The 22087-nt window shown below is 49.7% G+C and overlaps 1 protein-coding gene across 7 annotated transcripts in view; it reads right to left on the bottom strand.

Annotated features, from left to right (window-relative positions):
• Positions 1-304: 304 nt before the first annotated feature.
• The window catches only part of CREBBP (CREB binding protein), a 132540-nt gene continuing 110757 nt past the window's right edge, over positions 305-22087 (bottom strand). For 4 of the 7 annotated variants that reach the window (XM_033840337.2, XM_033840340.2, XM_033840338.2 and 1 more), the window contains 12 exons: positions 20494-20604; positions 18638-18694; positions 15839-15916; positions 15444-15511; positions 10810-10960; positions 10319-10465; positions 9590-9703; positions 8314-8479; positions 7812-7979; positions 5555-5716; positions 5091-5372; positions 305-3593 (listed from right to left, as the gene is read on the bottom strand). In XM_033840337.2, coding sequence (XP_033696228.1) covers positions 1443-3593; positions 5091-5372; positions 5555-5716; positions 7812-7979; positions 8314-8479; positions 9590-9703; positions 10319-10465; positions 10810-10960; positions 15444-15511; positions 15839-15916; positions 18638-18694; positions 20494-20604 — 3655 coding nt within the window. In that variant the 3' untranslated portion in view covers positions 305-1442. The remainder of the gene's footprint in view (positions 3594-5090; positions 5373-5554; positions 5717-7811; positions 7980-8313; positions 8480-9589; positions 9704-10318; positions 10466-10809; positions 10961-15443; positions 15512-15838; positions 15917-18637; positions 18695-20493; positions 20605-22087) is intronic. The other 3 variants (XM_033840335.2, XM_033840339.2, XM_073793266.1) reach the window with 2 other exon arrangements.

Below are 22087 nucleotides of genomic sequence, written 5' to 3'. Positions count from 1 at the left end.
CCAGGATTTGGGGGCAGGCCAGGAACCCCCTCTAGTCCCCGGAACACCCTTTGCATCAATTCTGGGATTGGCATGTAGGAGCAGGGATGGGGTGGGGGTGGCTAAGATGGGGAGTGTGGACAGGCGACAAAGTGCTGTTTCAGGGCCACTTGTGTCCCCGGCTCTGGGTGAGGTTCTTCCATGAGCACCAAAGGAGGGCCCTCCAGGCCTTGGCTGAGCTCAGCTGCCACCCCCACCCCCCGCCCCGGCCAACAGGACCGCGGCCCCCACCTCTCCTCTGTGAGCAAACAATCAGAATCATGTCTTACAAAGAACAGACTCCAAAAATATATATAAATAAATAAAAACCTTAAACATTCTTACAGGGATCTTAAAGAACAGAATACATGTTAAAAACTTCAGTAATTTATATCAATTTTAAGCGGTACTTTATATACAATGGGGGAAAAAAACACATGCATAGTCCAAATACAATGTTGAAAACAGCATTTTCATAACAAAAGAGCTGGAACACGAAGTGTTAACACCATGTACATGAATTCAAGGACCACCCTTTTTGTCTGTTGCACACAGTTTATTTAACAATATGATATAAGAAATGAGTTGGTACTTTACCATTCTATACAGTGATTGAATCTTCTTGAATTTTCTTATTTATAGTAATTATAGCGCTTGCATGATTTACACTAGAATTGCTTTTCCTCATTTCAAGTTTCACATAGAAGAAAGAAAAGAATGCTTCTTCTCTATTAACATTAGCATGGTCTAAGAGAGTGATCATCCCTATTTTTTGTCTAAAACCAGTTTTATCAGAGAAACAAAGCAACAATTTCTACATCTGCAAGACAAGAGTCTGGCTTAAGCCAGTATGTATAGATAGATGTGTGTGTGGGTGTGTACGTGTGTGCGCTCAGGAGCCAATTCCTATCATCCAGGGGTAATACTTGGAGACGCCCACAGAGTTCACTATAGAAAAAATCTTCCCGCAACGTCAGAAAGTTATCGGGATACATTATAAGCTTGCATTATTTCAGGAATCAGTTTCTGAATATTATTTTTCTTCTCACTTTTAAACATAAATGTTTAAAGTCTTGAAAATACAAATAAAAAATATGAATATAATGAACTTGTTTTTCCCGTTAAAAAAAGGCATGAGTCACCAGCAATGACGACAAAAAGAATCCAAACAAAACCCCCCTCCCCCCAAAACAAAAAACAAAAAACGAAAAAAAAAAGAGAGAGAGAGACCAGATATTTAAATCAACTGGTTTTTAACAAAAAAATATATTCTTTGTATTGTTTCTTTAAACAGCAATCTACCCTTCCACGGCTTGGAAGTAGCAGTTCCATCTAGGAATAAAAAGAGCCCAGATGCCTGGATTTCAGTACAAAAGGTCCAAGAACATGAAAGGGAAAAAAAAACAAGTGATGCTCTCACAATGCTACAAACCCTCCACAAACTTTTCTAGGGTGTCTCCCGTGGTGTCGCCGACCAGGGACAGCTCATTGGACAACGCACTCCTGTTGGGGGTGTTCAGCTGGGGGAGCATTGCACTCTGTTCGGGGTTCCCCAAGTGTCCCTGATCTATGGAGCTGGCCATGGTGACTGCGAGTCCTGGGTGGGGGGAACCAGTCTGGGGCGAGACGTGGTGTGGTGAAGGCTGGGGCTGTATCCGTGGCGACGGGCTGGAATGTGGAGGCTGGGACTGGGGCCGTGGAGACTGGACAGGGGCCGGAGACCGCACCTGGCTACTGAGGGACGTGGCCATCTGCTGGCCGGGGAGGTGCGAGGCCTGCGGCTGTCCTGAGAGCATGTGCTGCTGGGGGCTCATGGGGTTCGGCTGGCCCGGGGACCCAATCTGCTGCTTCATCTGCTGCTGCTGCAGAATCCGCTGTTGCAGGGCCTGCTGGATGTTGGGCGTGCTGTCTGAGCCCAGCCCAGGCTGCCCCATCTGGCTGAGCTGTCCCATCTGGGCTGCCATCTGGCCCATGGAGCTGCCCTGGATGGGGAGGTGCTGCTGCATCCGCTGCTGTTGCATGGCCGCGGGGTAGCCTCCGGGTCCCTGAGGCTGCTGGAACTGGCCATGCCCCGCCATGCCCCCAGCCATGCCGGCACTGCCCTGCTGCTGCTGCTGCTGCTGCTGTTGCTGCTGCTGCTGCTGCTGCTGCTGCAGGAGCTGCCTTCGCAGCATCTCTCTGTACTGTGGGTTCATACTTGCCATGCTGGGGTTGTGCCCCGGGTTCATGATGTTCAGGGCCTGGCCCTGGGGGTTCAGGCCGCCCATCGCCGGCTGCTGAGGAGGCACACCGGGCCGTGGGCCGCCGGCTTGCATGGCATTCAGGTTCTGCAGGCTGGGCTGCTGGTGCAGGCCGGGCTGGGGCTGCAGGCCGGGCTGAGGCTGCAGGCCAGGTTGGGGCTGCAGGCCGGGCTGACTGGCCACGTACTTGGCCGTGCGTTGTTTAATGAAAGCTGCCATCAGCTGAGGATTGGACTTGAGGATGTTGAGCACCTGCTGCTGCTGCTGTGGGGAGCTGGGGGACTTCAGGGTCCGAAGCAGGTCCTGCAGGGCGCCGGGCGAGATGCTCCGGGGCGGTTGCACGCTGGGCATCCGTGGCCCGGCCACGGCCGGCTGGGCCTGCATGGACATCACGGGTCTCGGCATGCCTGGCATCGGCTGCTGCTGGGGGATGGGCGCCTGCTGCCACTGCCCAGGTGGCAGGTTGGGCACAACAGGCCCGCTGACCTGGTTGGGTCGGGGCACATTCAGGCCCACAGGGGCCATCTGGCTCACCGGGGTCACCATGCCCGTGCGCCCTGGGGGCATGCCGTTGTTGATGTTCACCCGGTACAGGTGCTGCTGCTGCTGGGCCTCCCGCTCGATCTGCCGGGCCGCCTCCACTGCCGCGGGTGGGGGCTGGGCGGGGGGCGGTGGGGCTGGCACCTGGTTGGTGGGCTTCCCGGTGGATACCGTTGTGGGGGGCTGAGTCCGGGCCACACTGGGGAAGCCGGCTGGTGACATGTTCACGGGCGAGGGCTGCGGCTGGGCGGGGGGCTGTGGCGTCTGGGGCGTGCTGGGCTGCTGCGTGGGGGTCCCGGGTGGTGCTGAGGTAGGGGAAGGCAGGCTCTGCTGAGGCACGTTGCGGGTGTTCATGGTGGCCATCCGCCGGCGCATGAGCTGGGCCTGCTGCAGGCGGTGCTGGATCTGCTGCTGGCGGAGCTTGTGTTTGATGTTGAGGCAGAAGGGCACGGGGCACTTGTTTTCTTGGCAGTGTTTGGCGTGGTAGCAGCAGAGGGCAATGAGCTGCTTGCACACTGGGCAGCCGCCGTTGGTCTTGCGTTTGCAACCCTTGGTGTGCTGCACCACCCGCTTCATCTTCTGGCAGGACGGCAGTGAGCAGTTGGCGTTGCGGCACTGACAGGCGTGCACCAGGGACTGGATGCAGCGCTGGATGCTCAGGCGCCGTGACTCCTGGGGGCTCTTGGACTGTGGTTCACCCTGGCTGCTGCCCTCGTCGTCCAGGCCCAGCCCCCACTTCACCATCTTGTGGGTGTGGCTCTTCGTGTTGTAGCAGTTGATGCAGAGGTCGTAGTCCTGCGGGTGAGGACAAGGGACAAGCCAGCATCAGCATGCGGCCCTGACCACCAGCTCCCCCCCCATCCCCACGAGGCTCACGGATGCCAAACATGTCTGCTCCCCAGAACCTTCACTCCCAGGAACACTCCACAGCCCAGAAATTCCAGAGACCACCGGTCCACCTACTTGCCCTCTTCTGGGGGCCCCTCTGCCTTCTCCCAACCTGCTAGCTCACAGCGTGTGTGGCTTCGTGAGCACCCCGAGGCTGGGGCCCCTACGCTCTGGGGCTGCTGTGGGTGCCCTCGGTGCATCCCCAGAGCTCTGCTGGGCAGCCGGTGGGCGGGCACTGGGGCTGAGAGGCCTTCACCAGGAGGAAGGCCCTGGGCTCGCACCATGGCAACATAATGCCCCCTCCCCAGGTTTCTAAAAGCTGCACCTGGAGACAGAGACCACAAAGCACTAGATCTGGAGGATGAGCCCTGTGACCAGGACTGCTAACCTTCTCACAGCAAGGATGTGAAAATCCCCACAGTGGGAAATAAGAGAGAGGACAAAAGAAAGCTGGAGAGAGTGGCAGAGAGATGAGGGCATTATAGAGGCCCCCTCTGCCCCCAGAGAGCACAGAGCTGCTGTTGTGGAGCACTCAACTATGGGGACTATCTAGGCGTTGACACCAGCAAGGTGAGGACTGGGCAGGAGAGGAGTCTGACTATCTGCGGGGGGAGGCAGAGCATGTGACACCCCGTGCAAGTGACCCGTCTGTGCCAGGGACAGGCCGAGACCCCTGCAGAGGGGGTGCCAGTGTGGTTTGACCACGGGATCCACCAGGACAAGAGAGGAGGGGCTTAAGACCCCTGACCAAAGGGACCCAGCCTGACAACAGCAGGAAATCCCAACCTCTTGGCAAGTAGACTGGGAACACCAGAAGAGGAACCAGTCAGAATCCCAATGGACCAAAGCACTGCCGTGCTCTCTTCTCTCTGCACTCCCACCCTGCACCGAGAGGCCTATGCGTGTGCCTGACACAGAGCTGGTGTTAACGAAACACAACAAATAAAATAACAAAGTGCCTTGTGATCATCTCCGCATCCTGGAAAGGCCAGCACAAATGTTGTCTCCCAGGGAAGCTCACTGGCTTCCCTCCATCCCCTGAAGACCAGCTCCCCCCAACACCCCAGACACATGCCACTGGGACCAGGTTGGGACCAGGCTGCCTCGTGAGCAGACACTGGCTGCTTCTTGCCCTGGATCGCTGGCGCTAAGCCCCATAACAGGCACAGGGCAGGAACCCCACCAACATCGAGAGAAACCCTCTCATTCGTGAACCCCAAAACACAATCTCAAAACCAACAGTGGACTAGTGGAGTGGACAGATGAGCATTCATCGGTCATTTTCTCCCCAGAAAACGCCAATTGTTTAACAGTTGCCCTGAAATACACACGCACAGCCCGAGAGCGCCGTGGGCCTCGCCAGCTCTACCGGCAGCCCTGCGCGGGCAGGTGCCCCGCGCTCACCTCGCACACGGTGCAGTGCCAGCGCGTCTCCACATGGTGCTTGCACTCATTGCAGGTGTAGACGAAGCGGTCCTGGCCCTGGGTGTGCAGCTCCACCAGCATGCACAGCGTGGACCACTTGGAGCGCCGCAGGGAGGAGAACTCCCAATGCTTGTCCCGGGCCAGCGTGAGGAAGGCGTCCCGCCCGTCCATGAGGTCACAGCTGAGCAGGGGGTCGGGGTCGACGATGGGGGGCAGCGTGTTGATGACAGGCCCAGCGTGGAGGTGGATCACAAAGAAGACCTGGGGGACGGCAGGGAGGAGCAGCGTCAGCCCCGCAGAGAGAAGGACCGAGCCGACTCCTGCTGTCCCCAGGGCTGAACTGCGTTGGTGACAAGCAGTGGTGACAAGCAGTGTGGTGTTGCCAGGCCAGGCCTCCTCCCCCTGCACTTGGTCCGCCCCCACCCCACCCCACCCACCCCCACCTCTTTGTGCTTCTCCATCGTGGCATAGAGCTTCTGGGACAAGTCGTTGGACACGTTGGGCATGCTGGGCTTTTTCTTGTTGGCTCGGCTGATGCTGCTTTTATTCTTGTTGGTTTTCTTGTTGTTCTTTTTCTTGGCGTTCTTGCTGTCGCCCTGGCTGCCCTGCAATAAGACTCAGAGCTGTCGGCCCTGCCTAGCATCCTGCTCCAATGTCCAGCAGGGAGGCCACCAGTTCCTGCTGCGGGGGCTCCAGGGAGCTGGGGCTGAGGCAGGCGACCACCGAGCAGACCCCTACCTGCCTGCGCAGGCCGTGTGAGTGGCTGTCAACACTGCTGCCTTCAGAGGAAACCGCTAAGGGGAAGGAGATGAGTATGGAAGCAGGGCCCGGACTTGGCCAGGACCGAATGGGTACAGTGGTGACAAACATAAAGCAAGCACTGCCTGTGCCACAACAGCCGCACATCACGTGGAGGCTGGAGGGAAGAATACACCTGGGATGCTAGTTGGATCTAACCACGGAGGGGGTGGAGGCCGTTTCTCCTGGTCCTATGTTTTCTACTGGCTGGAGGCAGGCACTCCTCCTCGACGGGCACACAGCCAGGGCTGTGTTCCCCTCAGAGCCCCTCTGTGGCAGCTCGGCCGGCAGTACAGACTCTCCTCCCAGCACCCCCTGAGCCTTGGATGCCAGTGCTGACTCAGGCCACCTCCTGTGCCTGGGTGTCCGTCCGGCAGAGGCAGAGGAATCTGGGTTCATTAATCGGCTGTGGTCTTCCTCCCACAGGCACTCCAAGTTCCCACTGAAATCCAGCCCACCCTTCCAGGTCAGCTTGAGGGAGGGACCTGCCGGCATCTCTCCAGTCCCTGAGGAGCAGCATCTCCACCCCTAAATCACCCAATGTTCCAGGGGATGCCTCCAGGGAGGTCCAGCAAAAGGCAGGCAGAGAACGATGACCACAGCCCTCGACCTCTCCTCGGGACCCACCTGTGACATGAGTACTTGTCACATTCTCACCCACACTTTCTCCATTTTGGAAGGGGCTAGGGATGCTGTCTTACAAAAAGGACACACCCTAAAAAGCACATGCTGCCTGGCACGAAGTAGCCCATGCAGGCGTTCCACCCTAGACCCCTGGCTCTGGATGCTGGCTCCACATGCAGCCCCAAGCCCTCCTGGGGGCCCCAGGCCTGCACGGGTGGTAACAGGCATCTCGAGATTAACACATCTGCAGCCAATTCTTGACTTCTTCCCCCAAGTGTGCTCTCCCTTCCTTCTCCCCTTCAGGGAGACGCAGCAACACTGACTCAATTCTAAGGCCCCAGACCCAGCAGGCAGCCTCGATCCAGGATCTTCCTCATACACCACAAAGATGCGCCCTAAGTTCTGAGGTTGTTACTCTCAAAACACATCATACGCTGCTCACTGCCGACAGCTACGCATCCAACTAAACCACCATCATCTCTTACTTGAACATGTGAAACACAGCACACTCGCTCCCGACTCGGACTCTGACACCCTCCTCCTTCTGCTGGAGGCTCCTCCGCCGGGATCTTCTGGGTTCCTCTCACCAGTCAGTCTCTGCTCAGATGCCACCTCCCCAGACAGGCCCTCCCAAAGGTGCTGCATCTGCCCTCTTCCCTTGTGTCTGTTCTACACCATCTCAGCATGCACCACACACTAGGACACACACCCCTTGAGGGCAGGGATGGAGACCTCTTTAGTTCCCACTGCACCCCTCAGGATGGTGCCCGCACATGGCGGGGGCTCAGTGACCAGAGTGAGTGCACAGACGCATGAACACCCAGTGAAGAGTGGGGGGCAGTTTACAACAAGGAGAGTGAATGTGGCCTGGCAAACAAGAGTCTCCTCCTCAAGTCATTTCTAAAGTGAACTGACTGGTTCCTGATCATGACACCCGTCTCCATCTCTATCTCCGGCACCTCTTCTGGGCTCCCTGGCAGGGTGCCCTCCTCTCTCATCTTGCTGTGTCTCGGCCCCGCTGTCCTGCCCAGAGATGCCAGAGCAAGCCCCTCTGTCCACCTAGTAGGTGATGTGTCTCCAGTTCGCCCAGCACCCAGTGTGGGCTGTGCCCCCAGGCCCAGGCCTGCCCTGTGGTGGGCGGTAACACAGTGAGGTTATGTATGAAAACACCACCACAGACAAAGGAGGCCATGTCTTGAGAAACGAGCAGCCCACACTCACTCCCTGACCTGCTGGAGCGCAGCCTTTAGCACATGCACTGGGGCCCTTGGGCTTTACCTCCGGGGTCTCACTGGCCGCGGTGCTCTCCTCCTTCTTCCTCTCTTCTTCCTCCTGTTCCAGCTCCTTAATGCTCTCCTCCAACACGTTAGGCCAGAAGTCACCCTCGAAATAGGGCAGTTCCTTGGCACTGGTGAGCCTGTCTTCAGTTGCTTGTTTGAAAATGTCCTGGAAAGTGAACAAGCACAGCGGTGAGACGAGGGGGGCTGGGTGACACTCTGGGGAGGGGGCTTGGGGCCACGACATGGAGAGGGGACCGCACACTCCTGAGGCGCATGGTTTCACAAGATCTATCACCACTCCTCTTGGACTGCCGACTGCAAATCTTGACAGACAGCGGAGAAGTTGCTTCTTAGTTTATGATTTTAAAAAATTTAAATTTTTGCTTTCCAATAATCATAAGTAGATATAATTCTAACACATGTGAGCACAGAGGGAGACACGTGAAGATGTGGGAGTCAGTGGTGAGGAGCCCCCCCGCCTGCCCCCGCAGTGTGGGCACCTTATAGTCATGGATGATGCGCTCGGCAAAGGCCTTGTCCAGCATCTTCTTGTACCACTCCTGCAGGCGCTTTGGCTTGGGGATTTTTTGATCTGGGGGGTGGCAATGGAAGATGTAGTCGTCTCCTTCACTTGGGGGACAGGCCCAGATGTGTCCTGTTACATACCTGCAGGACATACACACAATTCAGACGGAAGCAGTGAGCGAAATCATCCCTGCCTTTGAGGAGTAACAGCTGAGGAACACGGACCAAAGCAAGGACAGAAATAACTATGAAGAAAAACAACAAAAAAGAAATTACAAAATGCTTCTGGCAGAACATGTGAGAGGCCTAAGAGAGGTTCCAAACCATTGTGCTGGGGAAGGGGGTTAGGGTAAAGCCAAATCTCTACAGAGTGCAAACGCAGGCTGGAAATTGGCCCAACGGTACCTCCCTCTTCGGTGTGCATGTCAGGCAGGGGCTAAGGCTGCAAGGGAACCTGTGACACAGGAGAGAGCCTGGGAAGACGGCAACGCGTGAGGCGTATCAGACGGCTTGTCCCCAGGGTGGATGCACTGAATTTCCTATCTACTTTCTCCTGCACATTGGAAAGGAAGTTGAGTATTTCTTTCTAAGGGGTTAAAGACAAAATAGATCTCATTCATTCTGCTCAAGACACTTCAATCAAACATCTCTTTTCCAAATTTGGGAAAGAAATGTGATCTAGAACGTAAGAAGAGAGACAGGAAAGGAAGTCAGACACAAGAGACCACATCTGGTAGGATTCCGCTTCTATGAACCGTCCAGAAAAGGCACAGTTATGGAGACAAAAAGGAGATTAGTAGTCACTGGGGGCAGGGGTCCAAAAGGGATGAACAGCAAATGGGTGCAGGGATCTTAACGGGGGTTGGGGGGATGAGAATGTTCTGAAACTGATTTACCGTGACAGCTGCATTACTTGATAAAGTTACTAAAAATCACTGAATGTACACCTGAAGTAGGTGAATTGTATGATACATAAAATATGCCTCAATAAAGTTTTAAAAAAACAGACTAGAATGTGAGAAAAACACAGGAGGCAGGGAAAGCACATGAGCTGTGCTGGGAGCCCCAGACCCAAGTGGCCCAACAGAACATCTGGCTGGAAGGGTGCTCTGGAGACCCCTGAATCCATTTAAGGACATCAAAATAGAAACACAAAAAACCTTAAGAAATACTTGTGCTATTTCACAAAATACACAGTGAAAATTAAAAATGGAGTTTTTATTAGTTCTGAATAATTTGAATTAAACTCACCCCAATTTCTTCACGTACTCTAAATATCCAATAAGGATCTCATGGTAAACAGCTGTTCGGAGGCATCTCGGTCGGAAGAAATGAATACTGTCCAGATAAGATATGTACACACGCCTGGGGGGCAGGGTGAGAAAGAAATTAATTGAAAGTTCAGGTTATCTCCCAAACTTGAAACCAAACACCAGCATCTAAAAAAAGCTCCAGAAATAAATTCTGTTTTGATAGCATTTACACTGGCCACAAACAGGACATAAGAAATCTGCCATCACCAAGCTCTGCTACCAATCAATAAAATAGAATTCAATTTCATCACTGAACTAAGAAGCAATGCCATCACTCACCATGGGGAACCGTGGAGAGATCAGGGCAAATTAGGAAAAGCCACTTCTAATTCCTTCTCACCCAGATTCTTGACTGAACATGAAATAACTCTCAGGAGAGGTGTGACATTTTCATAGGTGAAGAGAAGCCTGGCCTGTGCAGCAGTCCCCACCCCCTTCTCCATAGGTTTACCTGCCCCAGGTAAGACAGGGGCAACAGCAAGACCAGGATCAAAACCCATGTGTGCTTACAACACAAAGCACTCTACAATCATCAAAACTCTTCACTTCCCACACTGGCTTAGCAGAAAACGAACTAACGAAACTAACTAGTAGTTCTCTAAGATGTTTAGAGCCTTGGTCGCTAGCACAACACGTGACACGCACCCCAAAGGAGCTAGAGGATTACCTTGTGTTTGGAGGGGGGCAATCAGAGCCATACTCTTGGACGTGCATCCCAAAGAAGCACACGTCCACTCCATCAATTTCCTCAAAGGCAAAGAGTGCTTTGGTTCGATACGGGAAAGATTCAGACATTTCCCCAGAATCCACAAACCTGAAATAAAAGAGCCTGATGTTTGCATGCATCACTACCATTTACAAAGTGCTTTACAGACGAGACCTGCTGCCGTAAACCCGCTCAGTGCAGAGAAGCTGGAGGCGAGGTCGCCCCTTCTGACCACTGGCCCAGGCAGCTCGGAGTCTTGGCCCCATTCTTTGTGACACTGCTTCACTCAAAAAGGAATTCCACCTCCCCTGATGAATGTGGGATACTGACAGAAGGGTGGCTACATGCTAACTGATGAAAAGCTTTCAAATTATGCAAACTCTAAAGCTTTGCCAGAAAGCTAGGCTCTGGTTAACCACATGGGGTGCCCACTGGAACGTCTGCACACAAACCGTGACTTCATCCCGGGCTTGACTTCCACCGTCTTGTCTGAGCTGGCCACTACGCGGACAAACACCTCCCCGGCTTCAGGATGATTCTGTCGCCGCAAAAACTTGTTGACTCGGTCTTCCAAGTGGTTTCCCAACCGTGTGGTCTGCAGTCCTGCAAAGTCCAGCACAAGCAGATGAGAGGACTTCGGGAGGGTTGAGGTCACAGAATCCACCTCTTTCAGTGTAGTCTGGTATTTTAAGGAGTAACATTCTCCAAATACAGAAGGGATCTAATGTGTCCTATGAGGTAATAAGCATTTTATAAAAGAAAGGTGGACCCTGGAATCTCAGGCATTCCACGCACTGAAAACTGCTGTCAAATGCCCAATATTTCCATCTTTTTCTAACTGTAAGGGGCAGAAGAGACACAAAGGTGGACCCAAATCTGAAGGAAGATGGGCTCTGGGGTGAAGCAGGGGAGCAGGCACGAGGGAGCCGCACTGGGTCCATCCTGCCTCCTGCCCCACATGCCCAGCCCCTAGTGAGACAGAGATCTGGCCCTGGCTGCGCCCACACACCTGTGCCCCAAGGCTGGAAGAACTTGAAGAACTCTTAACAGAAATGGGGACACTGCCACTGCTTTCCATGGAAGGCAGGGCTGGCACAGCCTCAGAGACAGGATGGCACAAATGCCCCTTCCTGCCCAGCTCTGATGAGAGTCCTGGTGCAGAGTCTGAGACAGCTAAGCTAGCAGGCAGCCAAGGGCTACCTCACTCTGTGAGCATTCCAATACTGGGCGGCAAGGGACACTGTTCCACGACGCAGACCTGCCCAGCACCACTGCTGGTGGGCTCCTCCGCCCTGCCCCTCTGTACCCTCCCTCTCCCAGGGATGGGCCAGGAGTTACACAGCATATAAATACAATACAGTCACAGCACAGAAAAACTCTGTGCATATGGGGATGAAAGACTAGACAGGAAAGCTGCAAAAGGTTAACAGTGACTACAGATGATAGGATTTTAGAAGATTCCTTACTGAGGTTAAGAAATATCTGCAAAATTTAGGCTTTTAAAATTTAGTTTCTCTGCAATAAACATACCAATGGCGGAGTTTTTTTGGTATATAAATTATACCTCAATAAAAGTGATTAAAAAAAAACAATGGCAATGAAATAAAGACCCCATTAAAAAATAAAAACTTTAAAAGCTATAAAAATGAGAAGTAGAATTGTTTCACACTCTGATACACGTGCACACTTTCCACAGCTGTTTAGTTATGCTCTGGATCCCCTTATTTCAACCTCCCACAGCTGAGATAACCATCCTGAGAAAAAGAGAATTATGTGCAAAGGACTTACGACCATCTCATCTATTCTTTGTGAAGCCCAGAAGAAAATTCTCATGTTCTCGCCCCCCTGTACTCCCGCCCATGCCGCTGCTGAGCAAGTTTTGTCCCCTTATGAGGTGGCTTCCAATCCAGAAAGAGAGGACACAGCTAAGAAGGGCCACCCTGCACTGGTGCAGGGAGCTCCCCCTTCCCTTGTGACTATGATTACACACACTATGATTTTCACATAATGAATAGGAGTAAACCTTCAAAATTAGGTCTTTACATTTTCCCCCAAAATTACCTGTACTAAAAATAGTTTATGAATTTTATTTTTTTATATAGCAGGTTCTTATTAGTTATCTATTTTACACATATTAGTGTGTATATGTCAATCCCAATCTCCCAATTCATCCCCCCACCCCCCCCACCGCTTTCCCCCCTTGATGTCCATACGTTTGTTCTCTACATCTGTGTCTCTAATTCTGCACTGCAAACCTGTTCATCTGTACCATTTTTCTAGGTTCCACATATATGCGTTAATATACGGTATTTGTTTTTCTGACTTATCACTCTGAAAATAGTTATTTTTTAAAATACATTTATTTATTTTTGGCTGAGTTTTCATTGCTGCATGCAGGCTTTCTCTACTTGTGGCGAGCAGAGGCTACTCATCGTTGCGGTGTGTGGGCTTCTTACTGTTGTGGCTTCTCTTGTTGCAGAGCACAGGCTCTAGGCGCACAGGCTTTGGTAGTTGTGGCTCGCAGGCTCTAGGGCGCAGGCTCAGTAGTTGTGGCGCATGGGCTTAGTTGCTCCGCGGCATGTGGGATCTTCCCAGACCAGGGCTCGATCCCGTGTCCCCTGCATTGGCAGGTGGATCCTTAACCACTGTGCCACCAGGGAAGCCCAAAATACAGTTTTTAAATGAGACAATTATGACGGTCTGGTCACAAGCACCAAACTGAACGCCGTGAAGAGGGCTGGAGAGGTGCTCCGCTATGTCCCCTGAGAGAAGAGCCATGGGCTTTACACACGGGACGGCACAGTGAAAAACCTGGAGAGCAGCCAGCACGTGCTCAGAGACTCAGCACTGGGGAAAGAAGGGCTGTTCTCATGCTGCGGTGCCATGTGGAGGTGTCCTCCAGACCAGCAAGTTCAGGCACTGAGGGCAGGCATTTCTGCAACAGCCCCTCCCACTGGACAGGAGGGCCCAGGCCACCCTCACTGTGATGGTGCCTCAGGCTTCCCACAGGGTGGCCACGTGCTTTGGTTTAGGTTCCCGTTTCCACTCCCCACAGCCCATCGTGCTGCAGCGGACGGCCCTGTACATGCCTTTAGGCACACGAGCAAATATCTTTGTAGGAGACATGCGTCAAGGTGGAACTGCTGAGTCTAAAAATGGACATTTTAAATTGTACCCCACCATGTATATTTTTGGCCACGGTGCATGATGGGAGCCTTATATTTCCCTTTATGTGATCAAATCCTTCAGCCTTTTGCTTTCTGACCTCTGGGCTATATCTTTTTTAGGAAGGTTTTTCATAACTGAACACAGTAAAAACACTCTCTTTCTCTGACCTCCAAAGCATTTGTAGTTGTTACTTTTCGCCCCTTTAGCCACCCGAGTTGCGTTGTGCATGTGGCGTATAATGGGGAGGTGGTTTTGGGTGGATAGTCAGTTGTTTAGTATCACTCTCTGACCAGCAGCTGGAAGATATTTTCAATGCAGTCGTCCCTCCATACCCACAAGGGACTGGTTCCAGGAACCCCTCAGACACCAGAATCCAAGGATGCTGAAGTTCCTGACATACAGTGGTGCAGTACAGAAGGCCCTCTGTACCTACAGGTCCCACATGCGTGGACACGGAGGGCCCACTGCACTAAGTCTTGGCAAACTTAGTGGCAACCTCTCTTTTGTGACCGACAGACACTTCCAGAGATGATGCAAATCAAAAACCCAGGGGAGACACACCACTTCTAAGGTCCTTTTCTGTAAGTGAGGGTTCTACATCTTTGAAGCTCATTTGCCGAAGGTCCACATATCCCTCTGCACCATTCTCTGGACACTAGGGGAGGGTGGGGGCTGGGCCAGCTCTCAGGTTCTCCTACCCACCCCCCCCCACCTCTACCCCTCTCTCTTCTGGCCGCAACTGCTCTTCTCTTGAAGCCTAACTCTCCTGGCAATTTCTGTTTTGGTCACCAAAGCTCTGGCCCAGGAGATTGATTCTAAGTAGCTGACTGCTTTAGTGACATCACTCAGAATGGATCCTTTAAAGTAGGGGTTCTCACCTGCACGCCCCCAACCCAGGACACCTGGTAATGTATGAAGACATTTCTGACAGCCACCATTCATGGGGGTGGGGTGGGGCAGGGAGTGTTACCAGCATTTAGTGGGCAGCAGCCTGCTGCTAAAATTCTAATTAAGCACAAGACAGCCCCCATAACAAAGACGTTTCTGGCCCAAATGTCAGTATGCATCAGAAACCCTGATCTAAAGAGAAATATTATAATAGCTGGTGAATTCATCAATATTTCAAAAGATTTTATAAGAGTGGGTTTAAGTGATAGGAAAACTGTGGATTTTGGTAATGACACAGTTTGAACGTGAATTAACGCTGACTTGGAAGGCTTCAGAGGGGCTTCTTCCTTGCCTGCCACCCTTCCCTCCTGCCCACGGACCTCCCCCTCCATCCCATCTCTCTTCTACTCCAGCTCCTCAGGCGGCCCGGCTCTTTCTGGGGAGTCCTAAGCGGTGTGCTAGTTGTTGCCTATCCTACTGGAGAGAAGTGAGAGCAGCGGCCGAGTTGACAAAGACGACACACTGTACACTTCTGAAAAGTGTCATCTCTAAAAAAGTGAAGACTACCTATGAAAAGTTACTCCTATAGCAACAGGGCGCTCTCTCTGCTCCTCGCAGACACCAGCAGCCGCTCCTAATGCGGCAGTGACACACCCAACCAGCCCTCGTGCAGACCAGGCTCCTGCCAGTCCTGGTGATGTTGGCTGATTCCCAGAGGGCCCCAGAGGGTCACTCTTCACAACAGCAGGGCCCACACCTACTGATGGGCAAACAGCCGCCCCCGCAGGTGCCCAGGGCTGAGCGTGCCCAGGATGTGTGTGTGTTATTTCTAAGCTACTTGAGAAGGATCTGCTGACAGATTTTCTCTCTCAGAATTCACAAAGTTTACTGTATGTGTTTTAGATGAAAGTTTCTAAACTTTCATCTAAAACACAGACTGATCATAAAGTTGACTTTCATATAAAGATCAAGGCAAATGATTCTCTTCAAGGGTAAGACAAAAAAATACAAAAACCCTTCCACAACTTACTCTTAGCACTGAATTTGTTTTCTTTACGAGTTCTGCCCGTTTTCTTCAAGCAGTTGTCACACACAAAGCTGCAAAAAAAATAATGGGTGTGATCAGATTATATAAAACAGTATATGTTGCCAAACCAGTGAAATGCAGCATTAAAATACTTCGCTGGCAATTAAAATCGCATCATTATACAAAAGTGAAGAGGCAGACTGCTTTGATTCTACAATTCCCAAAGCGGGCAAACACTTAAGACTTAAATTTAGAACAAACTGCCATCCATCTAATTGCCGGATTCTTGCTGACAACAATGAATGAAATGCAGTAGCAGCCAGCATCCTCCCCTCTACTCTGTGCATAACTGCTTTCCCTTTCCCGAGATCACAGGAAATCACCAGGAAATTACTCACCCTGAAGGCCAAATGATATCATAGTGGAGAACACAAATCTGATGCATCTTCCGGCCACACTCCTTGCAATCAACGAAACTAGAAGACAAAGAAACTGCACTGTGACACACGGAGCCACATACATAATGGAGCTTCTACAGAGCCTGTGTGGTGTGCTCACACCTCATCCCCTTGATGACTTCAAGAATCTGCAGCATTAATGCATCTCTTGACTAATTGAGCCGTATTTTAAAAAATGCATCAGTACGATATTTTCTATAGGAAAGACTGACTTTCGCCCTTTCTTTGTACAAATGCCTCTTTCCTCTCTTCTCCCAATCTGCTTTGCAACTGTAAGTGAACATTTATTTCTAAAAATTGTTATGACGAAGGCCTATTTTACAGGTCAGTATTTCTGATATTACTACAGATTTTCAAAACCAGTGCTTGCTCTAGATGACTGCACATACCTAAATGGACTTAAATAAAAGAGAACAATACTGTCAGTGTTACAAACCCTTGTTCTTAAGCCCAGGTGCAGGAAACGTCTGCTGAGTCAGTTACAAGAGTGGGAAATGACGGCCTTTCTTAAAGTAAACACTAGAGAAGTTGGGATGCACCATGCCACCTGCCCCCTGCACAGCTTCCGCCATAGCTCACCTGGGCCCTGTCACCTCACCTAGGAAACTTAATCGCCAACATGCTTGAAGGTCAAAACCTATTTTTTCACCCACGCCCTTAAAGCCACCACAACTTATACCCTGTGGAAGGCTGAGGGGCTAGAAAGTACCACATTTCTCCAAACGGTCCTGGGTCCCGGCTCTTCCTATCATATTAGATGCCAGTCCCCATAACCTGACGCCTGCTCTCACTACTGCTGCTCGAGTCCCCGGCCCCTGACCACCCTAACTGCCCTTGCTGAGCAAGCCTTCCACCACAGATCGAGCCCAATCCAGCTTCTCTGTCCCTGCTCTGTCGGAGGAGAAAAGGACACACACAGGCAGACTGTGCAGAATGGCAGTGACCCTCATCGGCCATCCTCAGTACTCTCTGCTGTCCTGCCCCAGCTGCTGCCCTTCCCAGCACACACAGGAGGGAATCCAGCACCCTCTGCCCCCTTGTCCTACGGGGCTCCATCCATACTCCCTACATGCCCTGCACTTGACCTCACCTGCAGTGCTGCTGAACATCCCATGTCCTTTCATGTCTTTGTGTCTAGAATGCTCTGCCCACCACCCCCAACACCTGCTTCCAAATGAGTGTCACCTTCTCCACTGGGCCAGGGTCCCCCACTCTGGACTACCTTACTGCCTCCTGCTGCCTATGCTACGATCCGTCTGTCCTACTGGAAGACAAATGGCTGGAGGACAGACCCCCTTTATCCATCTGTGTCTTCCCCACTGCCTGGCAACTACTGCTTCAATGTAACGTATTCTGAAATTGAAAAGTGAGTATAGCAACTAACATAACATTGTAAATACTCCAGTATAAAACAAAACTTTGGGGGGACTTCCCTGATTGCTCAGTGGTTAAGACTCTGCACTCCCAATGCAGGGGGCCTGGGTTCAATCCCTGGTCAGGAAACTAGATCCCACACGCATGCCGCAACTAAGAGTTTGCATGCCACAAATAAGGAGCCCACGAGCTGCAACTAAGGAGCCCACCTGCTGCAACTAAGGAGTCTGTGAGCCACAAACTAAGGAGACCACCTGCCACAACTAAGACCCAGCATGACTAAATAAATAAATATTTAAAAAATAAATAAATAAAATTAAAAAATTTAAAAAACTGAATATAAATCACAGGGAAACAGGAAAACTGTCAGGGAGGACACAATGTGAACAGGGAGACGGCTAGTCAGGACCAACAATCCACTGACACTAGAGACTAAAGAGACAGGGAGCAGCCTCCTCATGCACCAGGCACTTTGCTAAGTAATCAACGTGCTCCCCCCGCAACCTGGGCACAGCCGGCAGGAGAGACTAAGTCAGCTCTCAATGGGAAGTGGAGTCTGTGTCTTCCGTTGGAAGCTCGGAAGTTGAGCCAAGGGAGGGGAGAACCTGTTTCTCAGCTCTGGATGCACCACAGCCACATTTACCAAACTCCCAACAGTGCTGGAGCCTGTGCTCACCAAGCAACCCTGGACGGGCGTTCACCACAGTGACAGAACAAAATGGGCATCTCCACACACTGGGGTGCCTTCAGAACTCAGCTTTGGGTACCGGGGAGGAGCCACCACATGGAAGGAGCTCTGAGGCCTCTTTAAGGGGTTATTACAAAGCAAAATTTACATACTGAGTATTCTCACTGATCACTGGAAGAAAGGAAATTATCTGACAACGACCTTTGAAAATATACCATACCAAAGATGGTGACAAGAACATACAACACTGGGCTTCTCATTATTTATTTTTAAAAAGTGGTTTCTAAGAGTTTTTCTTTCTGAAATTTCCCTTTAAATGATACTAGCACCCCTCCACCAAATATTCCTACCTTTAGTCTCTAAAGATTCACACTAAATGGCTTCTTAAAGACAACGATGATGAAGTTATTACAGAGATTCTAACAGAGCCAAAACATCCATCTAATCTTACATTAAAGGGTGTTAAAATTCAGTAGCTGGACAGCATGCTACAGAGACATACATCTTTTGTGTGAGTTAAAACAGAATCCACATCTGAAATAACTTCACACAAAAAATTCCGCCCATGGTAATATATTTATTTCCAGTGTCTTCTCCCACAGCCCAACAATAAGGAGGAAATTTCCTCATCTGAAACTAAAACCTAAAAGTCAGAAAGAAAATAGCTGTATACTCACGGTTCAGGATCTAAGGTATCATTTTTCTTCTTTTCAAACTGATCCTTTGAAATTGTCCTTGTTTTTTTGGGGAGGGGGGAAAGGAAAAATGTTAATTAACTAAATTTATCTGTTGAGTATAAACTATAGGGTCTCTGGGATATTATTTTGTAACTAGTTCTTCACATAAAAAGTAAAATGATGGTCAGCTGAAATCTCAAGTAGATGTAATAATGGCATGAACATACAACATTTAATTCTATAGAAAGCACTACCTTTTATTTTTCTCTGCCTTACTTGGAATATTTCCTCCAAACTATCATCAGCACTTATTACAAGATTTAATTTAAGGCTAGTCAAAATACACTGGCAAAATTATGTTGAGATTCAAACCTGTTAATTTCCAATCAAATCTGTATGGTGAATGACTGCTGAATTTGACCAACACTGGTATTTTCAATTCTTCTAATTACAATATTCCTTCATTGACACAAGTCAGCATGTACTTGGGGATATTTTACTTATTCTTAAAGGGCTGAGTATTTCATTTTTGTGGTACTTTTATTAGTGTATATGTGAATTACTTGATTCACAGAATTATACAATCCAATTATTAATCACATAATTGGACTAAAGAATTAAATTGACAAGGGACAGAAAAATTGAATATGTAGAATTTCTGTCATTTTCGTTTATGTATCTTACAGGCAGGTATGGTTTGTTGTGCGATTGAATAAAGTAAACTTGAGTTGCAGAGTAAGTGTCCAACAGTGCTGGAAACTGCTTCAGTGGGAAGCCTTTTTGCCTTTGGGGGGACAGTCACACAGTAGACTCCCCAGAGTGGCAGGAATCATGGCAGAGTAGGGAGAAAAGAAAGACCACAAAACGCTGGCAGTCCTAGGTAGCTATGGTGGCTGGCAGGTTTTTAGGTATCTCAAGCATGTAAATGAGTTGACCATCCAATCTGTGGATTTGCTTTTGCTTTTTTTTTTTTTTTTTTTTTTGTGGTACGTGGGCCTCTCACCGTTGTGGCCTCTCCCGCTGTGGAGCACAGGCTCCGGACGCGCAGGCTCAGCGGCCATGGCTCACGGGCACAGCCACTCTGTGGCATGTGGGATCTTCCTGGACTGGGGCACGAACCCGTGTCCCCTGCATTGGCAGGCAGACTCTCAACCACTGCGCCACCAGGGAAGCCCTGCTTTTGCTTTTTTCTCACCACATTCTGGCCATTTGCCTACTCAAAAGTAACTCCATCAGAGGATAAGCATCAGGGAGGAAATGGTGAACTCAGTGAGGGAATGAACGAACTAACTCATGCCTGTCCATGCTGGAGCTGTGAGCAAGAGTCCAACCTCCAGAGAGGAAGGAGATACAGGTACTCGCTGGGGTCTCACCACCTGGGTTCTGTTACCTCTGCAACTTAAAGGACAGAGGTTTCAGTGGAAGATCAACTAAATGCTACAGACGGGGTATACACACAAGACTCATTTTTGCTACTGCCAGTTAGTTCTGTGACAAGGGTTACCTGGTTTCTTAGGTGTAACTGAAAATTTATAACCTTCCCAAATGGAAGTTGACAGCCACTAGGAAAAAGCAAGTGTTTTAGAAGAAGAGATAGAGCAAGGTCAAGAGAGACCACTGCACTGCAGTGGGGGCTACAGCATCACGGTCTCAAGCAGAGGGAAGAATGTGCAAGGGGCGCTGGGATTCAGCTACAACAGCTACATTGTAAAATATGAATGTGGGTATAAGTAATATGAAAAATACACTATAAAAAAGTCACAGTGGGTGGCAGTGGTGCTTCCCTTTTAATCACATATGAGAACAAAACAACAATTCAGAGTCACCCCCGGGAGAAATGACAGGATGGTACTTACGTCTGGGGTTGTGAAGGGTCGTCACCCAGGGTAACATTCTCCCCCTGGATCTCTGTGAAACACTTCTCACAGAAATGATACCTGTCAGCAAGAAGGCCATACTTGGGTGAACTGGTCCATCATAACACACAGCCACCCAAGCAACGAAGCCACCAATCAGAGCAGGGCAGATCACCACGACGAAGGGGGGGCGTTGTTGGTTGATTGATGGGTCAGTGAGGACAATGAAAGGAACAGGGGCAGGTGGGGAAGGGCAGGATTAGAGAACAGGGAAGGGAACAAATAGCACAGACATAAAGGTAAGACACAAACACCAAGACAACACAGAGCAGAAAGCCAAGGCAAAGCATTGATTAGCATTCGGTCTCATTGCACACATCCCAGGCCATCATCACTAACAACGGGTTCGTCCAGCTCCAAGATGCAAATGTTTTCAAGGAGTTGTTAATACTAGAATTGCAAGGAGCCTAATTTTAGGAGTTTGGATTTTGTTATTACTTAGAGAAAACCAGATATAACTACAGGTTTTGAGATGGAAAAAATTTACTTTGAATAAAACAGTCTGACAAAAGGCCTTAAAAAAGCAATTTAAACTGAAATAGCTTTTTTTCAAAATGGAAAATTTATGCTTGACAGCAATTCATAGATTTTATTTCCGGTATTAAGCCAGATCTTTAAAGGTATGAAAATGTTGAGCACTCAGAACTGGTTTTAATTTTCTCCTGTTACTTTTCACATGTTAATCACTCAGTTAATTGGGTTACAATAGAAATGAAACCAAATCCATATTCTAGACAAACATTTAACAGAAATGCAATCAGGGTCAAAGACTTTCCAGCCATTTATCAGTAAGACTATACAGAGAAAAACTGTGATATATTGTATAAACAATACAATATATGTAAATCCATGAACAGTCTTAAAATTCAATTCTAAGCTTCAATTTAAACTTTTTGGTATTGGAACCAATCATTCATCAATCTGAGATACTCAGTGATTTCTCTAACTTGGGGACAATCCAAGTTAAGCAAATTTAGAGACTTAATCTTTAAAGCACAATCTGCATTTGAGAAATTATCCATCACCCCAATTTCTTATAGTATAGAGCCTGGGCTCAAGCTATCAAATAAGAACAGTTAAAATAAAAACTATTAAATGTTTGGAAAGGACACAAATGAGAAATCAACAAAAATGCAGGCTGATGCTGCATAAACAAGATGGGCACAAAGGAATACTGTAGAAGTAAACAAGCCGAATGAGGTGAATTACACAAGCAAAAGGGATGAGTATAAGGTACGACGGCAGCACAATAAAATGCGGTTTTAGTGCTCAAAACTACATCTACAAGATGCCAAGAGGATTAGTGTTGAAGACACTGTGACGAAACTTGGAGCGCCACACTGAACCACATGGGCAGAAGGAGATGCGGCAGCTTGCAGCTACACACAGACACAGACACACACGCACACAAACACACATGCGCGCACGGCTACAAACAACTGAGATTCAGGCCACTGCCTGGCCAGTTTATTCTTCATTACCACTAAAATAGGTCCCCACAAGTTCTAATTCTAATCTTAATTAAACACATTGA

This window comes from Tursiops truncatus, chromosome 15 (assembly GCF_011762595.2).
Source record: "Tursiops truncatus isolate mTurTru1 chromosome 15, mTurTru1.mat.Y, whole genome shotgun sequence".
Classification (NCBI taxonomy): Eukaryota; Metazoa; Chordata; class Mammalia; order Artiodactyla; family Delphinidae; genus Tursiops; species Tursiops truncatus.
Note: the sequence above shows the minus strand (reverse complement) of the source record. Positions and strands in the feature narration are given on the sequence as shown.